General features: G+C 40.2%; 3 protein-coding genes and 1 pseudogene across 7 annotated transcripts; 2 read left to right on the top strand and 2 right to left on the bottom strand.

Moving 5' to 3' along the window:
- Nucleotides 1-1,483: 1,483 nt before the first annotated feature.
- LOC126625751 (cytochrome P450 CYP749A22-like) lies at nucleotides 1,484-3,974 on the bottom strand (annotated as a pseudogene).
- A 2,303-nt stretch (nucleotides 3,975-6,277) lies between these two features.
- Nucleotides 6,278-9,356, top strand: LOC126627144 (beta-glucosidase 13-like). The gene is made up of 14 exons (XM_050296565.1): nucleotides 6,278-6,350; nucleotides 6,463-6,656; nucleotides 6,747-6,816; nucleotides 6,899-6,957; nucleotides 7,043-7,118; nucleotides 7,209-7,286; nucleotides 7,372-7,459; nucleotides 7,598-7,898; nucleotides 7,993-8,108; nucleotides 8,226-8,443; nucleotides 8,546-8,574; nucleotides 8,685-8,775; nucleotides 8,883-8,991; nucleotides 9,066-9,356. Exons 1-14 carry the CDS (start codon nucleotides 6,278-6,280, stop codon nucleotides 9,226-9,228), a joined length of 1,665 nt encoding a protein of 554 aa, XP_050152522.1. The 3' UTR covers nucleotides 9,229-9,356.
- A 2,443-nt stretch (nucleotides 9,357-11,799) lies between these two features.
- On the top strand, nucleotides 11,800-13,638 carry LOC126626649 (mitochondrial pyruvate carrier 1-like). 4 transcript variants are annotated; one of them, XM_050296020.1, is made up of 5 exons: nucleotides 11,800-11,967; nucleotides 12,736-12,853; nucleotides 12,959-13,013; nucleotides 13,105-13,240; nucleotides 13,407-13,638. In XM_050296020.1, exons 2-5 carry the CDS (start codon nucleotides 12,761-12,763, stop codon nucleotides 13,444-13,446), a joined length of 324 nt encoding a protein of 107 aa, XP_050151977.1. In that variant the 5' UTR covers nucleotides 11,800-11,967; nucleotides 12,736-12,760; the 3' UTR covers nucleotides 13,447-13,638. The 4 variants fall into 4 exon arrangements, with proteins under 4 accessions (XP_050151977.1, XP_050151979.1, XP_050151980.1 ...); XM_050296022.1 differs by having other exon boundaries at nucleotides 11,803-11,962; XM_050296023.1 differs by lacking the exon at nucleotides 11,800-11,967 and adding an exon at nucleotides 12,322-12,386.
- Nucleotides 13,639-13,774: 136 nt separating this feature from the next.
- On the bottom strand, nucleotides 13,775-18,696 carry LOC126626648 (uncharacterized). 2 transcript variants are annotated; one of them, XM_050296019.1, is made up of 13 exons: nucleotides 18,518-18,696; nucleotides 18,293-18,411; nucleotides 17,546-17,575; nucleotides 17,318-17,454; nucleotides 16,667-16,846; nucleotides 16,472-16,535; nucleotides 16,234-16,341; nucleotides 15,801-15,954; nucleotides 15,591-15,680; nucleotides 15,377-15,432; nucleotides 14,470-14,527; nucleotides 14,304-14,377; nucleotides 13,775-14,174 (listed from the first exon to the last, which is right to left on the bottom strand). In XM_050296019.1, the coding sequence occupies exons 1-13, from the start codon at nucleotides 18,597-18,599 to the stop codon at nucleotides 14,004-14,006; spliced, it is 1,323 nt and encodes a 440-aa protein (XP_050151976.1). In that variant the 5' UTR covers nucleotides 18,600-18,696; the 3' UTR covers nucleotides 13,775-14,003. The 2 variants fall into 2 exon arrangements, with proteins under 2 accessions (XP_050151976.1, XP_050151975.1); XM_050296018.1 differs by having other exon boundaries at nucleotides 13,775-14,377; nucleotides 18,518-18,694.
- Between the last annotated feature and the right edge of the window lie 6,858 nt (nucleotides 18,697-25,554).

Here is a 25,554-nt window from a genome sequence, read left to right on the forward strand (position 1 = left end):
ACTTAGCAAAAGATGCCCTGATCAATAGATTAGTAGTCTAATTGTATCAAAAGAACTATGAATAAATAGACTAGTAGTCTTATTTTTTTTATTTTTTTTATTTTTTTTTCCAATTGCTCTCATATATTGTGATTGGTGGCGGGCTTGGGTTAGCCTCCTTTAGGGTAGTTATGGAAAAATAATTTTATTGGGGGTTGGCTTTAATCAGCCCGTGTTTTTAGTGTTGGTAGGGTTAGGATATAATTGTTTTGTCTTTATGGTTAAATCTCAAACCCTTTTGGTTAATAAAAGTTTAGGGTGATTTTTTGTTAAGAAAGAGTTGGCCCAAATTATTTTCATTAAAGTTTTCAAATTAAAAAAGGCACTAATATTCTAAATTCATTGCATGTAACATGAGAATTCATGATTTCCACGTTTGGTAATTAATTTGCTTGATTCATGTTTCTCTCACTCCATAAAATTTGCTTCTAATTGATATAGGAATTAATTTGGAAAGTTTTCTCAATCTCTACAATATTTGTCAATTTAAATATATTTTTTTGGTGAAGTAGTCTATCTATTAATAAATTTTTTAAAATGATAATGTACGTATTATTTAATTTGTACAAAACTAATGCATCTACAAAAATAATTTACTTATTGTTTAATTTTAGCAATAATAATACCAACTGTGTATAAATGTTGAAATTAATAATGCCCCTATTATTTACCTGCTATGTATAATTTGTGAAACTAATAATTTACCTACTGTGAATAATTTGTGAAACTAATAATATACCTATTATTTAATTTTTACAAAACTAATGTAGGTACAAAAATAATTTTATTGTTTACCTTTTAGGATAATAGTTTACCTATTTTCTTTTGCAACAATAATTTATCTAGAATTTTATTTTTGTATGAATATTATTTACCTACTTTTTAACTTTTCAAAAATAATGTATCTTCTATTTTATGTTTTACTATTATTATATATAAAAAGGCCAATTGCCACACGTATGCGTGTGGCAAGAGGCTAGTGTGTGTATATATATATAAAGAGTTGTAAGAGCCTATATTTAAAGAATTCTAATTAATATAGACTCTAATTCTACGTAAAACAATTCCTACTCATATTATTCTCATGTTCTCGAAGCACGCAGATTCTTTTTACCAAACCAAAACAAAGACTAGGAAACGTTATTAGTCACTACAAGAAAAAGGGATCTTGCAAATGTACTGAAAATTCGTTACATAATAGTATGTGACGAATTTAGGTAGTCCCATCGTGCATCACCTGGTTGCTCTACTTACAAGCTACCAACCCCACATATAAAAGCCATCAATTTCTGGCCTTTTGCAGTTCGAATCCGTGCTGTGGATGAACAGTATGTAAATTTGCAGGGTATGTGAATGAACAATACGTAAATTTACTAGTAAGATACACAAAGGCCAAGTGCACGTAGCCACCCCCCTGGAGGGAGTGTGAGGCATACGCATAGTGTTGTAAAATCATTGACAGATCAATCTTGGTCTGAGTGGTTTATAAAATGAATGGTTGACATGCCTTGAAAATGCCTCGGCTTTTGACATGGGTGTGACCACTGCAGATTTTCTTGTATATGTAATGCACATCTTACTCTAAACCCCAAGCACGTAGGACGACAATCATAATTTCCACAGTAAAAGGATTCAAATTTTCACATTCACTAGTTCAATAACACGTATTGGATGGCGGCCTTTCATAATCATATCTTACTCATGACGTGTTGGTGTGGCTTTGGTTGAGCTAAAATTGGAGTCCCACATCAGTGGGTGAGGAGAGCATCAAGTGCTTTGTGACAGATTATCCAAAAGTGCTGCCAAAGTAAGCAGAATAATATCTTGAAAAAGATGAAATGATAATTGACTAATACATACAATCAGTAGTTGATTAGATGATACTTTGCAAGATTCATGCACCACATTCGCCTTTGCAGTTCAAAGTGGGTGAAGCATTACCTGAACTCCGTGTTGTGGACGAACTGTCACATACTGAATGGGCAAGTGAACATAACCTGGGGATAGAGTGAAGGAGTAGCGTTGTAGAATCATTGACAGAGCAATCTTTGCTTCATTGATTGCAAAGTTTAAGCCCACACAACTTCGTGGTCCTATTCCAAACGGCACAAATGCACCTATGTTATTGTTAGTTGCTTTAGCAACCCCTTCAGCAAATCTCTCTGGTTTGAAAAGTTGTGCGTCCTGCCCCCAGATTCGACGATCGTGGTGAAATGATATATTTGAGATAACTAATCCAACATTAGCAGGAACAATGACATTTCCCAGTCTAACTTCCCTTTCAACTTTCCTTGAAAAACCAGCAACAGGGGGATATAACCTTAGAGACTCATTGAAGATCATACTCATCTGCATGAACACGAAAAATGGATACCAAATCAAGATTACTTCCAATCTTAATTCAAGCTTAATTTTGCCACTTAAGATAAGCAGTTGATTAATTAGTGGTTGACTTTCTTACTGTTTTCAGTTTGGTAATGCCATCGAGATTTGGAGTTTGTTTCCCAAATAATTCTATGACCTCCTTTCTTGCTTCCTCTTGCCAATTCGTATGGAGTGCTAGAAGAAAGACGGTCCAAGCAAGCAAAGTATTGGTGGTTTCTTGTCCAGCAAAGTAAAAGGTCTTGCACTCGTCAACCAAATCATCCACCGAAATCCTCTGGTCGTCATTGGCATCATGACGAGCCTTCAAAAGTAATCCAAGAAAATCGCTCCCAAAGCTGTCCTCATCTCCACTCGTTGCCGTCTTTTCTCTTTTCTTAACGATCTCCATTATGGAGGCATATACACCTTTCTCAAGTTTTTCTGCTTCAATCTCATCACTGGTTTTGAAAAATTTACTGCAACATTAAGCAAAAAGACTAACAACCATGAGAACACAAGTAACACTCCAAGAAAATTTGTGGAATGAACTGAGATTACCTGATGCCAGGAATCCTGACTTTGAGGGCATTTTTAGAAACTAGGAAGGCTAACTTCATCAACATCTCAAAAATGTTCTGTCCCTCTAAATAGCTGCTGCCAAATGCTGTTCTCGAAATCACTTCTGAAGTGAGCAACCTGAACTCTTCAAACACCTCAATTTCTTTTTCTTCATAATTTCTCCACCTTTCAAGCATCGTCTCAGCACTAGCTACCATATCTGGAAACAAACTCTGGACAAATAATACTGTCATGCTATCAACAAATTTAGCTTCAGCAATCTTTACCACAGTAACTGTAAAAAACTTACTTTTAAACATTCTCCATGGAAGGCATGGGTAGCAAGCTTCCTCAATTTTCCCCATTTTTCACCTTCAGTTGTTGTCACAAGACCATCTCCTAATAGCTTCTTCACAAAGGTAGTGGGCTCTCTTTTCGGATAAGCTTTATCTTTGTTACTCATTATCTCTTTGCATAACTCAGGTTCCTCCGTAATGACCAACTGTGCAAGAGAACCATGCCACTGAAGATAATTCTTCCCTACAATTTCGTACAAAAAAATTACCAAAATTTATGTCGGAACAAATTGAAAACTACAGTTAACTAAAAGTGAGATGTAACTTGTTAGCTGTTACCATATATCTGTGACCAAGAGTGTATGTGAGGTACAACTACAGAAACTATGTCGTGAGATAAATTCTTGGGCCTGCGCATGACTTCCTTTTTCATGTCGGAGATTTCTTTGGTGTTTCCATGGATAAGTCTGTAAGGGGGACCTTTGATCCCCTGCGCCTTCATCATCTTTTGTATCCGAGTCGGAGTCCACCATAGTTTGTGTAGGATCTTGATGAGAACAAAGACAAGAAATACGCACAGAAGGCTTGAAAGAATGGCTACTATGCCTCCCAAAGAACTCATTTTTGGTTAACTGATCAAATTTTCCAGTCCGGAGTCCAAAGTTTCCTCATCTTTATCCTCAAGACAAATGACCCATCTAGAACACCTAAACGTGTTTGCTTCTGATTGTTAGCTTACTTTTCTGACTACTTGCTACAATCCAAAGACATTGCCATATTATTGGCTACAATGTCCCGTGCTATTAAATAAAAGGGATTTGCAGCCGCATAACTCTTTTTTTTTTTTTTTTTTTTTTTTTTTTTTTTTTTGTAGCAGTTAGATTTATTGACTAAATCTATCTAGCCATTCATATTTTTTGGAATAATCAATTGAGTAAAAAGTCCTGCTAAAATAAATATGTCTTCAATCATACACGTAATCAAACAATTATTTAATTGAAAATTTGAACCAACCTCACTCCAAACAAATAAACCCATTTATTTTTAATTGTTTTTCAACACGATTTGCAGTTCTTCTTTCAACAACCGGGCTTTTTTTTTTTTTTTTTTTTTTTTTTGTGGGGGTAATCAATACTACACATTGTTAAAAATTGAACTTCCTTTACAAAAACAGAGAGCAATGAACTTCCCATATCTTTCTATCCGCAGATGGCACTACAAACTGAATCCACCCTTAAATATTATTAGATATCATAAATCCCTTCCATCAAGATCACCGAATCAAGTGATCCAGGTCTTTGAAATTTTATTCAACGGCCCACCTGTTTTGATCCCTTAAAAGTTATAATAATTTTTTACCGTTGAATGAAATTTTAAAGGCCCGGATCACTTGATCCGGTGGCCTTGATGGAAGAGATTCGGAGAGGATCTCTTTCCATTTTAGAGGGTGTTGAGCTAACATGGCATAGATTCCTTGACTAGAGAGTAGGTGCTTTTTCTATGCATCCAAGTTTTAATTCTTCTTTCACAATTTTTTTTATACAACAATATAATTACATTAAAAGAGTGAGAATAAATTGGTTTTAAACTCGTCATTTTTTTTTTAGTTGAATGATAGATTTTATTTCATTTATGGTTACCACCAACCTTTGAGATGTAAGCTGCTACTTGATGTGCTGCATAGTTGTTCACCCTATGGGTAAAACCAAACACAACAGGCTCAATAGAACTAGCAAGGGACCATATATCATAAATAAGCCCTTCCATTGCCGCGTCAACTTCAATTTCTCGATTAATCATTCGTACATAATTAAGACCTCTTACTTACTTACAAAAAAAAAAAATATCACTAAACCATAGTACTAAATGGTTTTAAAATACAATAATAAAAAGGGTTTTTGTGAGATCCCATATCGCTCAGGGGACTAGATCATGTAAGCCTTATATGTATATTCTCATCTCTACCTAGTATAAGGTTTTTTTAGAGTTCACTGGCTTCGGGTTCCATCGGAACTCCGAAGTTAAGCGAGTTCGTGCGAGAGCAATCCCATGATGGGTGACCCACTGGGAAGTTCTGGTGTGAGTTCCCAGAAACAAAACCGTGAGGGCGTGATCGGGGCCTAAAGCGGACAATATCGTGCTACGGTGGAGTTGAGCCTGGGATGTGGTGGGGGCCGGAGCCTGGATGTGATAATTTGGTATCAGAGCCAATCCCTAGCCGGATGTGTGCCGACAAAGACGTCGAGCCCTTAAGGTGGGTGGATTGTGACATCCCAAATCACTCATGGGAGTGGATCATGTAAGCCTTATATGTATATTCTCATCTCTACCTAGCACGAAAACTTTTGGGAGCTCACTGGCTTCAGGTTCATCGAAACTCCGAAGTTAAGCGAGTTCGCGCGAGAGCAATCCCATGATGGGTGACCCACTGGAAAGTTCTCGTGTGAGTTCCCAGAAACAAAATCGTGAGAACGTGATCGAGGCCCAAAGCAGACAATATCGTGTTACGACGGAGTCGAACCCGGGATGTGACAGTTTTTATCTCAAACATTTATCATTTCAACAAAGGCAAATGCTAAGAATTATGACCACATTTTGTAGACCGTAAAAGAACAATACTAAACAGTATTTGGTTTTTAAACATTACCACAATATTAACTACAAATATGGGACCCGTCGTGAAATATTTATGAATATTTATTAATCAAAGTATGAATATGGAGTTTGTGTTTTCCGCCCTTATTGCAATAAAATCTTCTAGAGTATTTTTTGTTGAAAAGAATTTTCCCGGCCGGTATTCCTTCTTTCTGTTTTTGGGTTCCATCCGAATTTTTGGCTGGCTGAAACCGAGCATCTAAAAACAAATTCAAACAGTTGAAGCTACTTTATGTTTAGCCTTCAAACTATTCTCTGTCCAAACCAAAACTTTCTTCTGGTTAGTTTCTGAGCATCCTATCGCTTGCTAATATAAAAAGTGGCTATGGACATCTCAAATATCATCATCTTCTTCGTTGACAAAGATGGCTCGTGGTCTCATTGCCATTTGTCTTATCACTTTGCTAGCCTGTTCATCTGTGGAAGGTCGAGGCCTCGGTAAACATCATCCCTAACCCTTTTCATTTTCTTCATCTTATTCTACATTTTCTCAGATTTTCCATTTATGGTCATTTTAAGTGGTTCGTCGTGCAATGATATGTTGTTGCAGAACTAGCACATTTAAATGGAGCTGAACATCAGTCCGTGGGGGATCATGTTCACGGAGTTGTAGCAAATGTGACAGTGGGTGGATTCAACTTTCAGTTAAATTTAAGCAACCCTAAACTTGTTGAAGAACTGAAAATTAAACGATTAGACTTTCCATCCGATTTTATGTTTGGAGCCGCCACTTCTGCTGCACAGGTTCATGTAAAATGAGTTATGCATATATAGCCTCAAAATTTCTTTGTTAAAATCGATTTTGTTATATTAATCGATGCATGTTGAGCACAGAGCGAAGGGTCAGCTAAAGAAGGAGGGAGAGGACCAAGTGGTTGGGATCATCGCATGGAAACACTCCCAGGTTTACATAACCTTAATAAGTTATCTTATCTTCATAATTTTTGCATTCGGAATAATGATCAGCTAACAAATTTCAATTACAGAAAAACTTCGAAACAGTACAAAATTCCCTATGGCAGTCGATGGATATAAAAGATATAAGGTGAGTAGCAAAAGGTTAAAATATCCTTAAAAATCCAGTTTGTTCTTAAAAAAATTAAGCTAATATACTCTAATCTGAATTTTAGGAGGATATTAAGCTTATCAAGGACGCTGGACTAAATTCTTACAGATTCTCGATCTCCTGGAGTAGGATTTTACCAAGTAAAAATCATTTCTTCTTTATTCTGTTCTTTTTAAAATTTGTTTAATCATTTATAAGAAACTGATGGGGTGTTGATGGATCCTACGCAGAGGGAAGCTTAAGTGGCGGAATTAACCAAGAGGGTATTGATCACTACAATAGCTTGATCGATGAGCTAATAAAAAATGGTGAGAAAGCTACCAGTTTTTATGTACTTGGATAGTTGAATTAAGTATGTGTTTGGCTTAATGTATTTTCTGCGTTCTAAAGCAGGCATCACACCTTTCGTGACGATTTATCACTTTGACATGCCACTAGCCCTGGAAGAGAAGTATGGAGGCTTACTGAATCGCTCATTCGTGTAAGCCTTTTTCGAAAACCATTTTGCACGCATACGTCATTTTGTAAACATGAATTGAAAAATATGAACTTCATAAGAGAAATAAAGAATATAAGATCAATCTCATAATGTATAATAATGATATGGTCGATTTTCCAGGAATGACTTTAAAGACTATAGCGAGCTTTTATTCAAAAAGTTTGGAGACAGAGTTAAACATTGGTTCACAATTAATGAGCCAAACATTCTTGCTCAATATGGATATGAACTTGGGATTTCCCCACCAGGGAGGTGTTCACTTCCATCAACCCTTTGTGCATTAGGGTCTCCTGTGAAATGTTTTGAGACCGTCGGTCCATGCAAGTTTGGTGGTAACTCGTCAACAGAACCTTACGTTGCAGCCCATAACATTATCCTTGCCCATGCCACTGTGGTTAAGCTTTACAAAGAAAAATATCAAGTGAGACTTGAAGACTCGAGGAAATTCATATAAATTCAACTGTTTCAACTTTTTAATCTTATCACTAAAGATTAGTTTGAATGTCATCTTCTAGGAACAACAAAAGGGTGAAGTTGGAATCGTCCTCGCTTCACAATATTTTTTGCCCTATACACAATCAGAGGAAGATAAAGCCGCAGCAGGACGACTTTTTGACTTCTACCTCGGATGGTAAGTAGAAGCATTCAATATCATGATCACATGATCATTGATGATCATGAGAACTTGCATGTTTTAATCATTTTATGATACGCTTTTTCATTAGTAATGCTACTATTTGTGCATTAGGTTTATGGGACCATTAGTATTCGGAGATTATCCTCAAAGTATGAAGGAGAGGGTGAAGGATAGGCTTCCCACTTTTTCTGCACAAGAGAAAGTTCTGCTCAATGGGAGTTTAGGGTTGGTTGGTATCAATTATTATACATCAACATATGCCAAACATAAGGCTCCTCCTCCAGGTGAGGCGTTGCGTTATTCCTTCGATCAATGGGCCGAAACAATAGGTAAGATATCTTGCTCTCTAGAGACATAAGGACAAAAGAAAAATCAAACATCAAGCATAGTTTTAATATTCCGTCGTGTTGATCGTGTTTTGATTGTTTCAGCTATCCAAGATGAAGAAATTCTTGGTGTGGTAAGAAATTTTTTAAGATTCTATGTTCTTGCTAGTTTTGTAAGAAATGAAACATCGGTGTTGTCTTTGTTTGAGGAAAGTGTGTGGTTAAATTTTTCCTTATGGTGCAGACCAATAGTCATTGGCCGGAAGGGCTGCAGAGGCTGTTGGAGTACGTAAAGGATAAATATCAAAATCCAAAACTCTACATTTCTGAAAATGGTTCGATTTCTTATGCTTCAGTTAATCCTTGTATATATACTGTTAACCAAAATATGCATAACAAAAATAAAAAAGGATGACATATCTTCTACACCTTTTCTTTGTAGGACTTTCTGATCACAAGGACAATGACTCTCCACTTGAAGTACTTCTAGAGGATCCATATCGAATTTCCTTTGTTACTCGTCACTTGTATCGAATCAATAAGGCAATTAAGTAAGTGATGATATATATTTTTATTTGACACTGAAACAAATATATTGCCTCATTCTTAACAAAAATTATTGCAGGAATGGAGTGAATGTCAAAGGGTACTTTTGTTGGGCTCTATTCGACGACATTGAATGGGGCATGGGGTTCAATCGAGTTGGTATTTACTTTGTTGATTTCAGTAACTACACACGCTATCCCAAGCTCTCCGTTAAGTGGTTCCGAGCTTTCCTTCAAGGCTGAGATCCTGCTATCGCTGCCTGAGTAATCGGTTGTTCAAACTTAATATTTAGTTATGTAAAGCCATTATCCCTTCGGTTTTCTTGTTGTAATCCATGTTTCCCTATAAAAATAAGGCTCTTCATTTGTGCTTCAAATAAACCATGTATGTTATGAATAATTTAATCAGTACTGCAAAGGGCACACAAACTTTCATTTTACGTCGAGAAATACAAAGGTTCCCTTGATTCTACTTCTTTTGCCCATGAATAATCTGCTGGTATGCCTAACTGCATATAAATGGAGAGTCGGTCATGTAAATTCTCGCTTGAGCACGCAGTCCAATCAAACAGCTAAGGTCTTCTGACCAAACAATCTCCAGTAACTAGATATTAAAACCCGAATAATGCAGGACTAAATTATCACAAACCCCCCAACCTGCTGATCAATGTCACTGCGATCTGGTACAACGATAATGAAAGCCTTGTGAAAGATAATGTGCAACACAACTTCCCAATCTTACATCTCTTCTCTAATTACCAGCCTAAATTTTAGTAAGTGCACAGTTGTTGCTTAGCTGTGGGTTTTCGTTACTCTATTCTATTGGAAACACCATATCCTGGCGCGCAATGGCTGTAATCAGCATTATGTTTGTATCTATTCCACCTCCAGTACAAATTATTGGTTTGTTTTTCGTTTCAGACGTCAAGTCTAGGTTTGAATTTCCTTGAACAAGCATGTATCTTTATACCTCTATCTCATCAAGCTCAATCTAGGATTAGGTAAGTGATAGGTTGCAGGTGAAGTTGCAAAGATGATGAAGACTCAATGTTTGCTCCCTAAATTCGCCATGGGCCTCGCGGGCATGCCAGGAATTTACTCAAACATGAAATTGGCGGGTGCGAGCGTGCCACTATTAGATGCCGCTAGTAGACGGGTTTTGAATGATTGAGGTTGTGCCTGAGTTCAACTTCAAACCAAGAGATTGTGTCATTGAGTGAGAGTGGCTCAAATCAAGGTTCTTTGTTTGCCTTAAAGATAAGGACTTTACTTATATGGAGAAATGTAATAACAAGTAAATGACAAGTTGCTAGAAGTGTGAATGACTGAGGAAAGTAAATGATTGGTGTTGTACATAAACTACAAATGAGATCGATACTATTAGTGAGCAGCAGAGCTAATAAACAAGGAAAGTAAAGGATGTTTGGCTAAAGCTAAATGTCTACAAGGAAGCTGAGGAGCTGATTTGAGTAAGTTGATTTGATTGGTTGTTTGAGTGTCCATAATCCTTCTGTCTCTACTTCTTTATATAGAGATCTGAAAGAGTCCCCTTGCTGAGAACAATGAACTTACCCGAAATAAGCTTGGCCAGCTTGCATTGTGAAATAATATTAAAAGGGGAACTTGCATTTCCACCACATGTTTTCACCACTTGTAATAAAACTATTAATTAAAAGAAGCAAATTAGCCTCTTTCACCATGTATCATCTGTCAGAATGTCTGTGTCTTCCCATCCACTTGCATTAGGAAAACATGCAATTGTTGTTTAAACAAAGCTCTTGGCAAACCTCCATCGCCCAAACAAATGGGAAAATCAATATTATAATGTCAAATAACCCCACTTGCAGCCAAATATCTTTCCAAGTTAGCATTCTTGCACATTAATCCTCCAAATGTCATATTTTACCCAAATGGCCCAAATAAGTGAAATGGTGCACATTTTAGGTGCAAACACTCAAGCCATCACAGATCACACAGGTTTGGATCATGCATTACATATTACACTGCATCTTTGTGGTTCCTATCTAGTAAAGTTCTGCCTAGTCATGTCTGTGCACGTGCACTATTAACATCTACACATGATATGTCATATGCACTAGATGTGTCATCATAATTATGAGCTGTCTGCCACATAGTACTATCACTTAGTGGTATTTCTTTTCATTTATAAGAGAGTTCTTAGATTCGATTTTCACCAAAGACAAATTTGAGCGACATTATTGCTAGTCCATTGTCAGACTTAGTTTACCCGTATAGATAATATCGTTTGTTTAGAAGAAAAAAAATTATGATCATTAGTTATAATTGCAAAGAAACACCTACTATTTTAAAATGTGATTATTAGTTATAATTATCGTTATCACAATCGATCAAGTCCAATTAGAGTTCCAATATGCTTCCACTTGAACATTACCTAATTGTGTTCACGAATATAATTTCGTAATTAGAGTTAATTCCTAAGTGATCACATGAGTCAATAAAACTCGATCAAAACCCCCTACCTGCCAAGATTAATTTATGAAACTAAACTTTTAAAAAAATAATATACTCACAATCGATGCAGGCACTCTGAGATTACAAAAATTAATCAAACATGATGAGAATGAGCCGAAGGAAAACCCAGCCCACAATAACCAGAACTAAAGTCCATCAAAGTTGTAATAGGCCAAAAAGTACAACTCTGTTAACCACTTGCGAAGTCAATGGACACTTTTCAACACAGAAATGCAGGAAGAGGGTGGGTACAGTGGTTTTGGGTACATAAGATTTGGACCCAATAGTTTGACCAACCTTACACGTGTTCAAATAGCATTGGGGACAATATTGTTGGTCCGCCGCCGATCCGAGTTCACTCACCTATTTCTACTTGGTGAGCTTCCCGGGAGCTGGTACCACCCCACAAACGCTGCCCCTCCGAGAAAGTCAGAGACTTTTCCCTGTAAATTAAACGCCGATCGTCCCCAATTGGAGTTCTCCGGTAAGGTACGTCTCTCATGCATATCATGGCTGACATACATGCATACATCATATATTGACCCGTCTGAATTTGGGCGTTTTGGAATTAGGGCTTAGGAGAAAGGTCTGGATTTGATCAGATTTATTATCAGAAAATTGAATTATTTTTTATTTTTGTGTTTTTAATTCTGACCCAAAAAAAAAAAAAAAAATTGGGAACCCTAATATTTGAATGACCAAATCACAATACTTTCGATTCCGAAAATGCACACTGACAATTATAAATTGGAATTTAGTAGTTGGAATTTAGATAAGTTAATTGAGCTCTTGGTAATTAGTAATAATCTAATCTGTGAAGGATTATTGATAATTAATTAGTTTATCTTGTTTTATTCTTGTCATTTCGGAGTTGCCTGTTCGTTACTGCTGTCTGCTAATTGGTGTAGGTAAGTTTGAGGAGCAAGTTTGATCATTTAAAACGATTTTTCTAAAACCATTGACGATAAGAACATGTTAAGTGCGTTAAATCGTGTAAAGGGGATATACAACGATTGGTTATTCGTTGCTGACTGACAAGTTTGTTAGTAGGTTTGGCAGCTTGACTTCTAATCGTTATGTTCGGATTTTAGTATTTTATCGAGCGCAGTGGCGTTATAGGATTCATATAGCCGACCCCACTTAGTGGGATAAAGCTTTGCTTTCGTTGTTGCATCTTGTCGCGTTATGTCGTTGTTGAGTTGTCTTTAATCACCCCTTAATCTTTCAATCGTATTGATGTTTTTTCTGACTTACCAGAGATTCTAAGCGGTAGATATCACATATGGCTTCATTCCGAGCATTCTTGAACAGTCCAGTTGGTCCGAAAACAACTCACTTTTGGGGACCTGTTGCAAACTGGGGATTCGTTGCCGCTGTATGTTTCTCTGCCTTGATTTCTAGTATATAAGAATGTATTTGAATTCAAATGCAGTTTCATGCTTTTTAACTAATCTTCATCATAATGGGTTTGATTTAACAGGGATTGGCGGATATGAACAAACCTCCAGAAATGATTTCTGGCAATATGACAGCAGGTCCAATATAACTGTATTTGAAGGATGTAAATTAGTTATAGTATATACTATGTGGCAGGATAATAACCACGTTTTGAATCTGTTTCTGCAGCAATGTGCGTTTATTCAGCGTTGTTTATGAGATTCGCATGGATGGTACAGCCTCGCAACTATCTGCTTTTGGCATGCCATGTCTCAAATGAGACTGTCCAACTCTATCAGCTCTCTCGCTGGGCGAGGGGTCAGGGGTAAGCGATCTGTTTTCGGCAACAATTTCAGAAAACTAAAAGTAAATAGTAAATTTAGTTGAGTTGTCAGTTTTCATAACTGACCTTTGTCAAAGTGAGTGGGCCGAAAACATTTAATCGTGCAATTTGCCGGGAGATTTATTCTTATTTCCTTGCTTTGTCATAGGTACTTAGCCCCGAAGAAAGATGAAGCTGCAACCGAGTAACTTGCTGCTTCTTTTCATTCCCTGCTCGTTCATTGTTTTAGTTGCGAATTTTACCGAAAACAGTGTTGATCTTGTGCGAGGCGCATGTGATAAAATTTGCTTTTGATGTTAACTGAGCTATCAATCTCAGCAGAACAAGTTCTCTTGTCATCCATTTTCATTCAATGTCATGCACTTCTTTTTGTTCATAAATGTTGGTTTTTCGTCAATTGTGTAGAAGAGGTAAATCTGGAACGAGTTTGGGCGAGAAGACGCTCGAGAGTAATTCGGAATGTATCCGCTTTCCGAAAGAGACCGAAAACTTGCACTCTCATCTCCCCAAGATGTGTTGAAGCAATAATCTTTGGATTACAAAAACTAATTTCACTTTCAGTTCAACACCAACGGATTAAATAGTACAGCTATCCGATTTCCGAGAGATACAATTTACAATGCTGCTTAAGTTTTCCTATCAAAAATTTGTCAGGGAGCAATTGCCTTGCCCTCTCGGCATGATTGGCCCTGGGTCTCTGCCCAGTTACTGGAGCATATGCTCCATCCTTTGGCCCCCGTCGGGATCACGATAATTCATCAACATCTTCCCGTTTTAACCTTTTGCTACTTTTTTTGGATTTCAGTTTCTTGCCTCCATCTTCTTCACAAGCTTCATTGTTTCCACTTTTTGCTTTAGCTTCCTTCTTGTTTCCTTTCTTTTCCTTGGATTTCTTCCTTTTCACGGGTGGTGTTTCGCCCTCATCTCTCTCGGTTACAATATGCTGCTCATTATCTTGACAAGATGGGTTACCAGTTTTTTCTTTAGCTTCCGTCTTGCTTCCTTTCTTTTCCTTGGATTTCTTCCTTTTCACGGGCGGTGTTTTGTCCTCATCCCTCTCAGCCGCAATATGCTCTCCATGCAGCAGCCGATTGGCTGGGGGATTGACAACTTCTGCTTCTGCAGAATAGAAAGGAAAACTTGCAGCTAAAGTTTTGGGGAATGATTACATGATAGCACAACTTGCAGAAATAGGAAACAGAAAAACTGACCTTCATCGGCAAAATTGGAATAAAAAAGAACGTTTGACAGAGGCTGCTTCATGTAAACCTGCAACATTTCAACGAGAACAATTGATCTAAAAGAATGGGAAAGTTGCAGCATACATCATTGTTACTCCACTACACATGAAACCATGAAAATTAGGGAATTTTAGCCAACATTTTTCACTTTTGACAATCCGGCAATAGCTAAGGTGAAAGCACTAAAATACCCTAGACATCTAAATCCGGACCTAACCACATCTCCCCCACTTCATACGTGGTAAGCTTCAACCAATCACGAGTTCAGAAGTCTTTGAGAAGCCGTGCTTCCCTACTACTCGTGATCCCAACCAAGATCTTATATAAGTCTGAACAACAAGAACTGTTATGTCCTTGAAAATTCAGTTCCATTGTTCATGAAGTTATAGGTAGTGTCCAGATCTGGGGAATTTAACTTGATAATAAAACGATTCGCTACTTATTGTATTTCTGTATAATTTGAGTTATGTCAGGCACTGGGGTTTGAGAAGTGACCAATCTAAGTGCCATGACCCAATTGTATACGAAAGTATTGGATCCGAACAAATCAATAATCTATGGTCAGAATTTTTCCATGCCTCCCTCTTCTCTGGCATAGGAGATGGCAAATGGGGAAAGGATTCTTAAGTTATAAGAGAGTTCAAAGAGTGATGAGGGGGAGCTGACACCGACTGATGAGAAACTATGTTTGAGTTATTAAGGATACTATGTTATTTCCACATACATTCTTCGCTATAATTATCAAAAGTACAAAAGATTAGCTAAAATTCTATATAGAGCCAAATTTGGGCTTTTTGCTCAATGTAACTCTAAACAATCAGGCCGGCTGGTCAATAGCCTGCTTATATAACTCAAACAATAAAGTGCAATAGCATACCGCAGAGAGTAGTTGCCGAGTCTTCACATTCCAAAGCCGTAGATAGCTATCCAATCCTAGAAGGAAAGAACTTATGGTCAGTGATACATAGAGAACAAATTTGGTTTCCAAACCCCTACCCTACTACCTTTACCAATAAAGCTTTAGAGGGGGAGAGAGAGGACTAGTATTGAACAAAAAATTTAAATATTGAAAACAAAAGGCATGCACTCACCACATGATGCTATCACTGGATAGTCTGGGTGCCTTGCTATGGATCTTATACTACCTGAACACTTCCCCAAAAAGCATCCTAACAATTTCCCTGTTGTAAAACACAGGATTAAAGTAAAGAAAGCACCACCAATAGTTGAAAAGACAGATTACAAAGTAATCCCCATTGACCCCACCGCTTATCAAAATGTGCGAATAAAGCTCAACTCACCTGTGCGTATGTCAAAAGAAGCTAGGTCGCCAGATCCATTCCCTACATAGATTGTATAGCCATTTAGATCTTCCGCTACAGATTTAATAGCGGTCTCTCGGAATTCAAATGATATGACAGGTCTTCGCTGCGCAGAAATGTCATAGAGACGAACCTGTCAAATAAAACCAGTCAGAAGGTGTCAGTAGAATCCTTTTCGGTTGTGCTACTAAGAGTATTCAAGAAACTGAACTTCTAAAACGAGCAAACATTATACAAATCCAAGAACTCAAAGTTGTATTCGGTTTTTATAAAACCTATACTATATTCTTAGTTTGTGCAGAAGTTTATCATCCGAAGTACATTAATAAAAAAAAGGACTATTCTCCAGACGTAGCTTATTTCCAACTGAAAACTACAAGACAAAATCAATCCTACTGTAAGCAAATATTACCTCATGGCTGTTGGTGCCAGCAACAAATTTCCGATGATCATCTCTACTTAAAAATGTGGCAGATGTGAACCAAGTTGGGGTAAAGATACCAAGGGTGTTTTTAGGAGGCTGCTCAGGGTAAAAAAAAAAATTAGAATAAATGCAGATCATACTGTTTGCAAAAGAAATACATGTGTGTGCACGTGTGCGTGCGTGTTAATTTCCTCAAGTCATAATCGTGGATGATAGAAATGCTCACAGGTTTTGCTGTCCAAATCTTGGCACAGCTGTCAAGATCCCAGACATTCATCTCAACATGCTTCCTGAGTTTGAAAATAATAACGTCACCACTTGAAAGACAAATATCCTAGTGATGATACTCTTTGTTTAATGAAACGTTAAGTAGATTTTGAAGCTCCTATGGTAAGTCCTTTTCCTTAATATGAGAACTCACCCTCCAAATAAAAAGTAGTTTTCACTTCCATCTACTTTCGAACATAAGATATTTCCACCGGCACCCACACTCCATGTTCTTGAATATCCAGTAGAAGTAACATCTGCTGCTGGTTTAGTCAATTCAAAGGATCTTATGCTTGCACTTCCTTTTGTTGTACATGTAAGCAAAGTGCAAGACCTAACAGCATATAACAATTTTAAAAAATATTAGTAACTGTATGCACAGAGGGAACAATGCCACTGTTTTTAAACTAAAAACTTATGCAAGAATTAACATTGGCACCTCTCAAAGGTGTAAGCTTAAGACAACTTGGTTTTCAGGGGACACTTATCTAAGTTGGTATACATGCTAGCAATTAAACTTTAGACCGTAAATAAATAACTGAAGCATGCAAGGCAAATACACTGCATGTATGCAATCCACAAAATGTGCTCTAGAAAGCACATCCCATACAATCTTAGTAATTGTACTGCACCGAAAACTGGTTAAAAAAGAGTGTTAAACAAATGAGTGAACCTAAAATTGAACACCCAACCATACCAAATCTTATGCATCATAGGATGATTAAGTACCCTAACTTTATCAGAAATTGCAGTGATCAAAATTCGGTTTAGACAGTAAACCATGAAAGCACAGAAGGCATCTTACCTTGAAGCCAATTCCAAATTCTTTCTGGCAAGCAAATGTAATCCAGCAACAGGGTCATCTTCAGGTTGAACACCATTATTACTAGAATTGGTAACAGAGAAACGAAGATCTCCATTAAGAGGATTAAGAACTTCAATCTGTAAGACATGCAAGCACCTAATAGTTGTCATCCTGTAATTAACAAAACAAAAAGAAACGCGAATTGCTCCCACTTATTAATGTACTCACCGTCCCATTTCTCCTTGCAACAGCTAGCAACTGCAACATTGAAATAATGGAAAGTTTAATCGTTCAATCGTTTCACGCTTTTAACTCAAAAAGCAGAGCCAGACATACCCAGTTGAAACTACATTCCCAGGACACACATGAAATAATGGACAGTTTAATCGTTCAATCGTTTTGACAATTATCAGAAGCAAAGTGAGAGCCGCTGACAGCACAGCATCTCTTATAGTTTAATCTCCTCTCTCTCTCTTTCTCTCTCTCATAGTCATCAACTCTCCATTCATTCACCTCTCTCTCTCTCTCTCTCTCTCTCTCTCTCTCCCCTCTACTTCTCTTTCTTCATTTATCTGTCGCCCCACCCCCCAACTACCCATCCACTCTTTCTGTCTTTTCTTTTCTCTCTGCCCGTCATTTCTTACAGGCAAAAGCAGCACTATTGCACTTGGGATGGGGATGATGATGATTCTACCCTCCTCCTCACCCTCCTTTTTTTTCTTTTCTTTTTTCTGTTTTGTGAACAAACGAATAAAAATCAAATTTCAAGGGTGTATCCCCCCTCTCTCTCGTCCACCAAGAGGAAGAACATCCGACTCCACCGCTTAATGTACCCAATGGACTTCACTGGGTACATGAATCAGCGGTGAACAATCGGAAGAAAGACAAACTCCGTCGAGGAACTGAGAAAAAACCCATTAAACTTATAACGCATTGCGATTAACCCTTTAGGATTATAACACAAAGAAACCATACCGGATCCGACTTTCGGTCATCCAAAGAGGCGGCAAGCACGCCTTTCGACGAATCAAGGTCGCCCCACCTCTCAACCAACTTCGGTTCTGCCCTTCCTTGCTTACCCCGAGCTTCAATAACTGTAAACAACCAACGGCATAACTGAATTTTAGACTTTTATCAAAAGAATTAGCAGTTGATTTTGTTTGGCCGAGAAATGGACAGTACAAGACAAGACAGAGATACCTTTGATGAGACCGAGCTCGTCGAAGGTTAGAGCTCGAAGTGGAGGGCAACCTGGGCACTCGAGTGTGGTCGTACGAGGCATGTTTTGCTCAACTCTCACTCGCAGATATTGGGGAAGGAGAAAAACCCTTAAACCCTAGCTCCCTCAAAAACAGTTATGAGCTTCGAGAAGTTCATTAGGTCCCTTGTTATTTGGTAATTATACTTATTTCCCATGTTTTACCCCTTTTTGTAATTTACTCCTCCCTGGCTAGTTTACTAGTTTACCATTTTACCCTTTCTTAGTTGTGTTGGAATGAAATTTCCGATTCCGTCGTTAATTTTCAATCTAAACTTGGAAATTTCTGAATAATTGGAATAAAATTGGAAAACAATTAGAGATTTGTTTATAGAGTAGTACTAAGGAGATTAAATTTTACAAACTAAAAGAGATGAAAATTGATGATATGATTATGACTTAAGCGTTGATAAATGTGCTCATTTCTATTGATGACACATCATTTAGTTTGCAAACTTTGTGTACAAATTTAATCTCTCTAGCATTAACTAAATTTGTAGACTAAATGTATAAACTAAATGACATGAAAGTCGATGATTGTATTATTACATAAGTGTTAGATAACATGTTTATTTCTTATGGATGACTGTTTGGGCCCAAAATAACAGTTTGGGCCGAGGGAGGAATCACTTTTGGTCCGGGAAGACGTACGGCGAGAGGGTCATAGGGTGTTCAGCTCATGGGTTTCCAAGCCTAGGTCGGTTAAATCAGAGTGCAAGTCGAGTCCTAATACAATAGGGACCCTTGACGAGATCAGTAAAACTAGAAGGCGAATCCGGCTCAGTTAAGGACTAGATTCGTAGTCCTAGCAGAGATAGGACTGATCGAGGTCATCCGGAGAGGGAAACCTAGTTCAAATAGGATTGGAACTCGGGCTCGGTGTTCTGCTACTATAAATACAAGACATTTAGCAATGGAAAACCCCCACAAAATCAACACAAAAATTGCCCTGCGCAAACTCTCACAACTTGAGATCTTTTTCTTTTCCTTTTTTGCTGACACATCTTCCGTTGGCATCAACAGCACTGTAGAAGCAACCGGTGATATCTTAAGTCGGCATAGATAGCTCTGTCACCGTAGAGTCGGTCGGTCTCGCAGTATCTTCCGTTGGCATCAACAGCACTGCGGCGAGAACGGTCGATTGCCTATCCAAGTCTCGGTCGAGAAGGGTTTTCGAATCCTTGTTGGTCGAGGTCATCTCATTAGCCTTCTCGGCGAGGTGAGGTGTTACAGTTATTACATTCGGCACATTGTAAGCCGAATTCGGTTCGTGAACTTTGTAAGAAATAGCAGCCTTGTCTTCAGGCTCGAGAACCCAAGAGGCCGAGACGCGTTCCTTTCTCGGCCGCAATCGCAAGACGCAGAAGTCAGTAGCGATACCCAACGCAGCATCATCAAATTTACTCCTCGGCCGAGCCTCGGCCGACGAGTTGGCACGCCCCGCAATCACCGAAGGACGTAGTTAGCTTAGAATATATTCGGCCTGCGCGCCACGTAGGCTTTGTAATTTCTAGGGTCAACATTTTGGCACGCCCGGTGGGACCCAGTGCTAAACTACGAAGTTCATGCCAATTGAAACACGATCAGTAAAAAAGAAAACAGCTATGGGAAAGTCGACAGCCGATTTACCGAGTCAGAGCATAGGACAGAGTGTGCCACAGGCGCAGAATCCCCTTAGCGTTGGTACACCTGAGTCCACGAGCGCGACTCGCCGAGAGAGAGAACTTAATCTCGGCGGTCAACTCCGTGGTTTAGAGATCCCTAACAGAAACACGTGCGTTCTCAATGAAGGGATAATAGAGGAATGTGACGAGGATGGTGGTGAAGGATCAGACCCACCAACGAGGTCGTTTCTCCGAAAGCGACTGGACGAGCAGTCTCGGTCAGTCGAGCAGACGTTCAGTCGAGGCATTGACAAGCTGCATGACGCGATACTTAGTGCCAATGATCGGCAAACCAAGCTGCTCGAAATGCTGGTTAGCCAAGTTGGTGGCAGCAGGCCTTTCGATCTTCGCCAACCTTGTTTACCAGAAAACAACCCGGCACCGATTGTACCGGTCGGGCCTATTCCTGCCCTGCTCAAACCAATTAACTTGGAGAAAGGAGGAGGGTCGAATAGTAGGTCAGACGGGACCGACCAGAGGGTCAAAGCAACACCTGTTGATATGACCGAAGTTCAGCGGATGATTGACTCGGCCATGAAGAAAGGGCCGAAGTTTCCTAAGTTTATTCATCCGTACCCAGCTTACGTGGAATCGTTTGGGTACCCGAAGGGTTTCAAGATCCCAGATTTTAGTCTTTTTGCCGGTGAATCGTCTTTATCTTCGTTGGAGCACGTGGCTCGTTTCACTGCGCAATGCGGAGATGTCAATAGTGACTTTCATAAGTTACGGCTATTCAACTTCTCATTGACCGGCTCGGCATTTGCTTGGTACATTAATCTACCCCTCAATTCCGTCCAGAACTGGGAAGAGTTGGTCGAGAAGTTCCATGAGCAGTTTTATCGACCAGGGATGGAGATGTCAGTTTCTTCATTAGCAAGGATGGCTCAGGCATCTGATGAATCACCAATGGACTATCTCACTAGGTTTAAATCGGCCCGGAATTGGTGCCGAGTGCCCTTACCCGAAGTCGAATTCGTCAGGCTTGCTTTGAACGGCCTCGACGTCGAATATAAAAAGAAATTCCTGGGGGCAAACTTTCGGGACATGTATGAATTAGCCCAGCATGTTGAACAGTACGACTACTTGCTCCGTGAGGAGAAGGTTTCGAAAACGCCATCTCGGGGGACGTTGTACAAAAATCCTACTGTCAGCTATGCGTCAACCGAGGATGAATGCGTCAGTGTGGATGCGGCCGAGATAGTGATAGATAAGCCATACGTTTGTAAGGCATTAACTCAGGTTGATTCTAGAGAAGTCAAAAGTCGCTCGGCCGCTGAAGGAGTGTTGAAACCATCAAAGGTCTATACTTTTGATATTACCAAGGCTGACGCGATCTTCGACCAACTGTTATCCGCAAGAATTATCAAGCTTCGGCCCGGTCACAACATTCCTAAAGCCGAAGAGCTTAAAGGGAAGGTGTATTGCAAATACCACAATTCAAGCAAACATACGACAAACAATTGTGTCGTGTTTCGCGACAACGTTCAAAACTGGATTGATAATGGCAAACTGAAATTCCCCGAAAAAAAGATGGGTATGGATACTGATCCATTCCCCACGGCAACAGTAAACATGGTCGACGCGTACCTACCCAAGGACAAAGGGAAAGGCAAGGCTAAAGTGGTTGAGACACAACGCCCGCGGAATCAGAATGTTCGGCCACGGTTCATGGCCGATTTTCGTTCAAATAAACCACCTACGGCTTTAACGGGACCCGCTATCGTCAAATCTATGATGGATTATAGTACTGATGAAGATAGTGGAACGGCGGTTTTGTGCAGGAAATGTAAAGCGAAGGTCGACAGTGAATCAGATGAGAAGCCTTCTTCGGAGCCTGTGGCCGCAACTCGGCAAAAGGTAGCCAATGAAGGCCACCATCACGGGGTTTTTGAGAGGCTCGGTCCTAAAGTACGGATGGAAGATACACCCCCGGTCAGGCGGCGCCTTGATTTTGATGCTTCATTTTATGACGATGATTACTATAAGCGTAATTCTAGCAGTTCAGGATCATCACGGAGTCAAAAGACCTTCAAGCCTCCCGAGCCTAGAGATCAACGTTGGTATACATACCATTCTTCGAAGGGCGTTTACACTGCGTTGTCCAAATCTCAGAAAACGCCGGCATCAACGGATAGATTGCATGGCTCGCCGACAAGCAGCCCAAGAAACTTCGGCCCCTAAGTGGCGACCGAAGGATACAGTTGCCACTAATGAAAAGCGACCACCTTCACCAATTATGACAGAGTTGGCTCAGGGGAAACGGCTGGTCGATCAAGACGCCGAGACCATGTTTGAAGAAGCTGATAAGCGGATCAAACTTCTCATTCGACCAGGGGAAATGAAGGCACGTGTTGAACATTTCAGGCAAAAGGCCGAAAGCAAATTATCCCCGCTAGCTATACAAGAGCCTTTGGTCAAAATTCGACGGAATTTGCACCCCCCGTTCCTTGGGGAGTCTTTGGAGTATATGCGAGAATTTCATAAGGAACATTCGGCCAACGATTTGTATGGTTTGCCGAAGGCATGTCAGGACACCATTGATCTTGTCTTGACTTGTCCGGATGCTGAGCGGATCATCCAGAAGACCTTAGATCCAGGATTGAAAGCAAGGTTCCAGCACATACGAGAAGCTCGTGTCTTTGGATTTGAAGTTGACCAGTATACCGATATCGATGTCGCTGACCTTCCTTTCTCGCTAGAGGACCTTCAGTATTTACGGTATCACTTTGAAGTATTTTCGGCGGTTTCTCTCTTCGGCCTTACGACCGATGAAATCGCCCGTATTGCCTGTCTGGATGCTTATCTCGACACTAGGGATGCTCGGCTACACTACCAGGAGCAGGTTCAGGTCTTGACCCCAAGCTCATTGTCAATCTCGACCTTACCTGAGGCGGTCACGCAGAGCCAACAAGTGGCCGAAGCAGCTCCGCCGAGTGACATTATTGAAGGGACGGAAGAATCTCGTTGTCCGACTCTGACGACAACTGAGTCCGTAGTCGCTAACCAACCGAACGAGGAGGGTCTCGACCAAATGGGCCCGTCAGTCCTGGATAATATGGAAATTAGTATGGTCCATGTATTACCTGCCGATTTTCAATCAAGCACGGCTCAACCAAATTTCCTCGATGGAGATGTGGTTGTCGAGGAACCTGACCATGTTGATTTTATATCGATTGCTGAAGGCGAGTCAACAGCAAAAGATGATAGTCTAAAGGCCGCTTTGGCCGAATTGTTCCCTCGTTTATCATCGGCCAAGCTTCACCATTTAAAGCCATTGTATGTAACGGCACACATCGAGGGATATCCGGTTTCTAAAGTTTTTGTCGATTGTGGAGCTACTGTCAATATCATGCCCCTGAACATCATGAAGGCCTTACGCCGTTCAAATGACGAGCTTATTCCATCAAGGATCACAATGAGTAGTTTTGTCGGCGATAAGTCCCACACCAAAGGTGTGCTTCCGTTAACTGTGAATATTGCCGGTCGCACCCATATGACCGCCTTTTTCGTGGTTGATTCCAAAACCGAGTATAATGCACTGCTCGGCCGAGATTGGATTCATCAAACCAGTTGTATTCCTTCCTCATTGTACCAAGTGCTTGTCTTTTGGGACGGCAAATCGATCACTGTTCATCCGGCCGATAGCCAGCCCTTCGAAGCCAACATGATTCAAGCACGGTATTATGACGATCACGTCGGCTATATTACGTTGCAAGGCTTCAATGAAGAGGGACGGCCGACTCGGATTTCCGTTCAGAAAGCTATCGAGGTTGGTGCCGAGACTGTCCAGCAGGATTCGGCAAGACTCGGATTAGCTAACTTTCTCCCCGAAGCCGATGTTTGACACCGATCGGGAAGCACGCAGGGCCGCGGTTTCATTTACTATGGAACGACTGCTGGCCCATTGGTATACGATATCTAAACAACCAAATTCAGGCGTCAACCTCGTCGAGTTCCTTGCTGAGGGAGATAATGGGCCTGTATTATCTTTTGATAAAATTCGAGCCGCCCCGGCCGAACTCGAAGATCATCGGCCCCTTGTTAAGGACCCTTTGGAAGAAATTAATGTTGGGACGGCCGATGACCCACGACTTTTGTTTATTAATGCGTTACTTCCTCAACAAATGAAGGACGAGTTGCGGGCCTTGCTTACGGAATTCAAAGATTGTTTTGCTTAGAGTTATCATGAAATGCCCGGCTTAGATCGTGCTTTAGTCGAGCATGAATTACGTATTAAGCCCGGATTCAAGCCTTTCCGTCAGCCACCTCGTCGATTCTCGACCGACGTACAACTCAGTGTTAAGGACGAACTAGTTCGGCTTTTGAAAGCCGGGTTCATTCGGACAGCTCGATATGTCGAATGGTTGGCGAATATTGTTCCTGTATTAAAGAAAAGTGGTGCACTGCGCATCTGCACCGATTTTCGCAATCTGAATCTGGCAACGCCCAAAGATGAGTATACAATGCCGATTTCAGATTTGTTAATCGATGCCGCGGCGAATCATGCGATCTTATCTTTTATGGATGGACATGCCGGATACAACCAAATATTTATTGCCGAAGCCGATGTGCACAAAACTGCTTTCCGGTGCCCGGGGGCACTCGGCACTTACGAATGGGTTGTCATGCCATTCGGCCTCAAGAATGCCGGCGCCACGTACCAACGGGCAATGAACACCATCTTCCATGATTTAATTGGCACCATCGTCGAAGTTTATATCGACGATGTTGTCGTCAAATCTAAACGCCGACAGACACATCTGGACGATCTCCGACAGGCTTTCCTCCGTATGCGTCAGCACAACCTCAAGATGAATCCTGCCAAGTGTGCCTTCGGTGTATCGGCCGGGAATTTTCTTGGTTTCCTCGTACATCATCGTGGGATTGAAGTCGATGAGAATAAGGCACGCGCAATCATCACCGCCCCACCCCCAACAACGAAGAAACAATTACAGTCCTTACTCGGCCAGATCAATTTTTTACGCCGATTTATTGCTAATTCGGCAGGTAAAATGAAAGCATTTTCCACACTTTTAAAGCTCAAGGACTCCGATAAGTTCATGTGGAATGAGGAGCACCAGGCGGCGTTCACGCAGATCAAGGTTTCCCTTACAAACCCACCTGTCCTGGTCCCTCCTCAGCGCGGTAAGCCTCTCAAGCTGTACATTTCGGCGGCCGACGAGTCCATCGGTTGCCTCTTCGCGCAAGACAACGATGCCGGCCGGGAACAGGCTATCTTCTACCTCAGCCGTAATCTGAGTCCTCCGGAGATCAATTATTCCGCCGTTGAGAAGCTCTGTCTCGCCGTATTCTTC

This window comes from Malus sylvestris, chromosome 6 (genome assembly GCF_916048215.2).
Source record: "Malus sylvestris chromosome 6, drMalSylv7.2, whole genome shotgun sequence".
NCBI lineage: Eukaryota > Viridiplantae > Streptophyta > Magnoliopsida > Rosales > Rosaceae > Malus > Malus sylvestris.

What these genes read in the sequence shown, in the direction of transcription:
- LOC126627144 (XM_050296565.1), top strand. Translation starts at nt 6,278, where the DNA reads ATGGCTCGTGGTCTCATTGCCATTTGTCTTATCACTTTGCTAGCCTGT. An exon ending in ACTCTACATTTCTGAAAATG is followed by an intron (nt 8,776 to 8,882) that starts GTTCGATTTCTT and finishes TTTTCTTTGTAG; the next exon opens with GACTTTCTGATCACAAGGAC. An exon ending in CGAATCAATAAGGCAATTAA is followed by an intron (nt 8,992 to 9,065) that starts GTAAGTGATGAT and finishes AAATTATTGCAG; the next exon opens with GAATGGAGTGAATGTCAAAG.
- LOC126626649 (XM_050296020.1), top strand. Translation starts at nt 12,761, where the DNA reads ATGGCTTCATTCCGAGCATTCTTGAACAGTCCAGTTGGTCCGAAAACA. An exon ending in TTCTGGCAATATGACAGCAG is followed by an intron (nt 13,014 to 13,104) that starts GTCCAATATAAC and finishes CTGTTTCTGCAG; the next exon opens with CAATGTGCGTTTATTCAGCG. An exon ending in CGCTGGGCGAGGGGTCAGGG is followed by an intron (nt 13,241 to 13,406) that starts GTAAGCGATCTG and finishes GCTTTGTCATAG; the next exon opens with GTACTTAGCCCCGAAGAAAG.
- LOC126626648 (XM_050296018.1), bottom strand. Translation starts at nt 18,599, where the DNA reads ATGCCTCGTACGACCACACTCGAGTGCCCAGGTTGCCCTCCACTTCGA. An exon ending in TCCAGTGATAGCATCATGTG is followed by an intron (nt 15,433 to 15,590) that starts GTGAGTGCATGC and finishes CTTTCCTTCTAG; the next exon opens with GATTGGATAGCTATCTACGG. An exon ending in TTCCAATTTTGCCGATGAAG is followed by an intron (nt 14,378 to 14,469) that starts GTCAGTTTTTCT and finishes TCTATTCTGCAG; the next exon opens with AAGCAGAAGTTGTCAATCCC.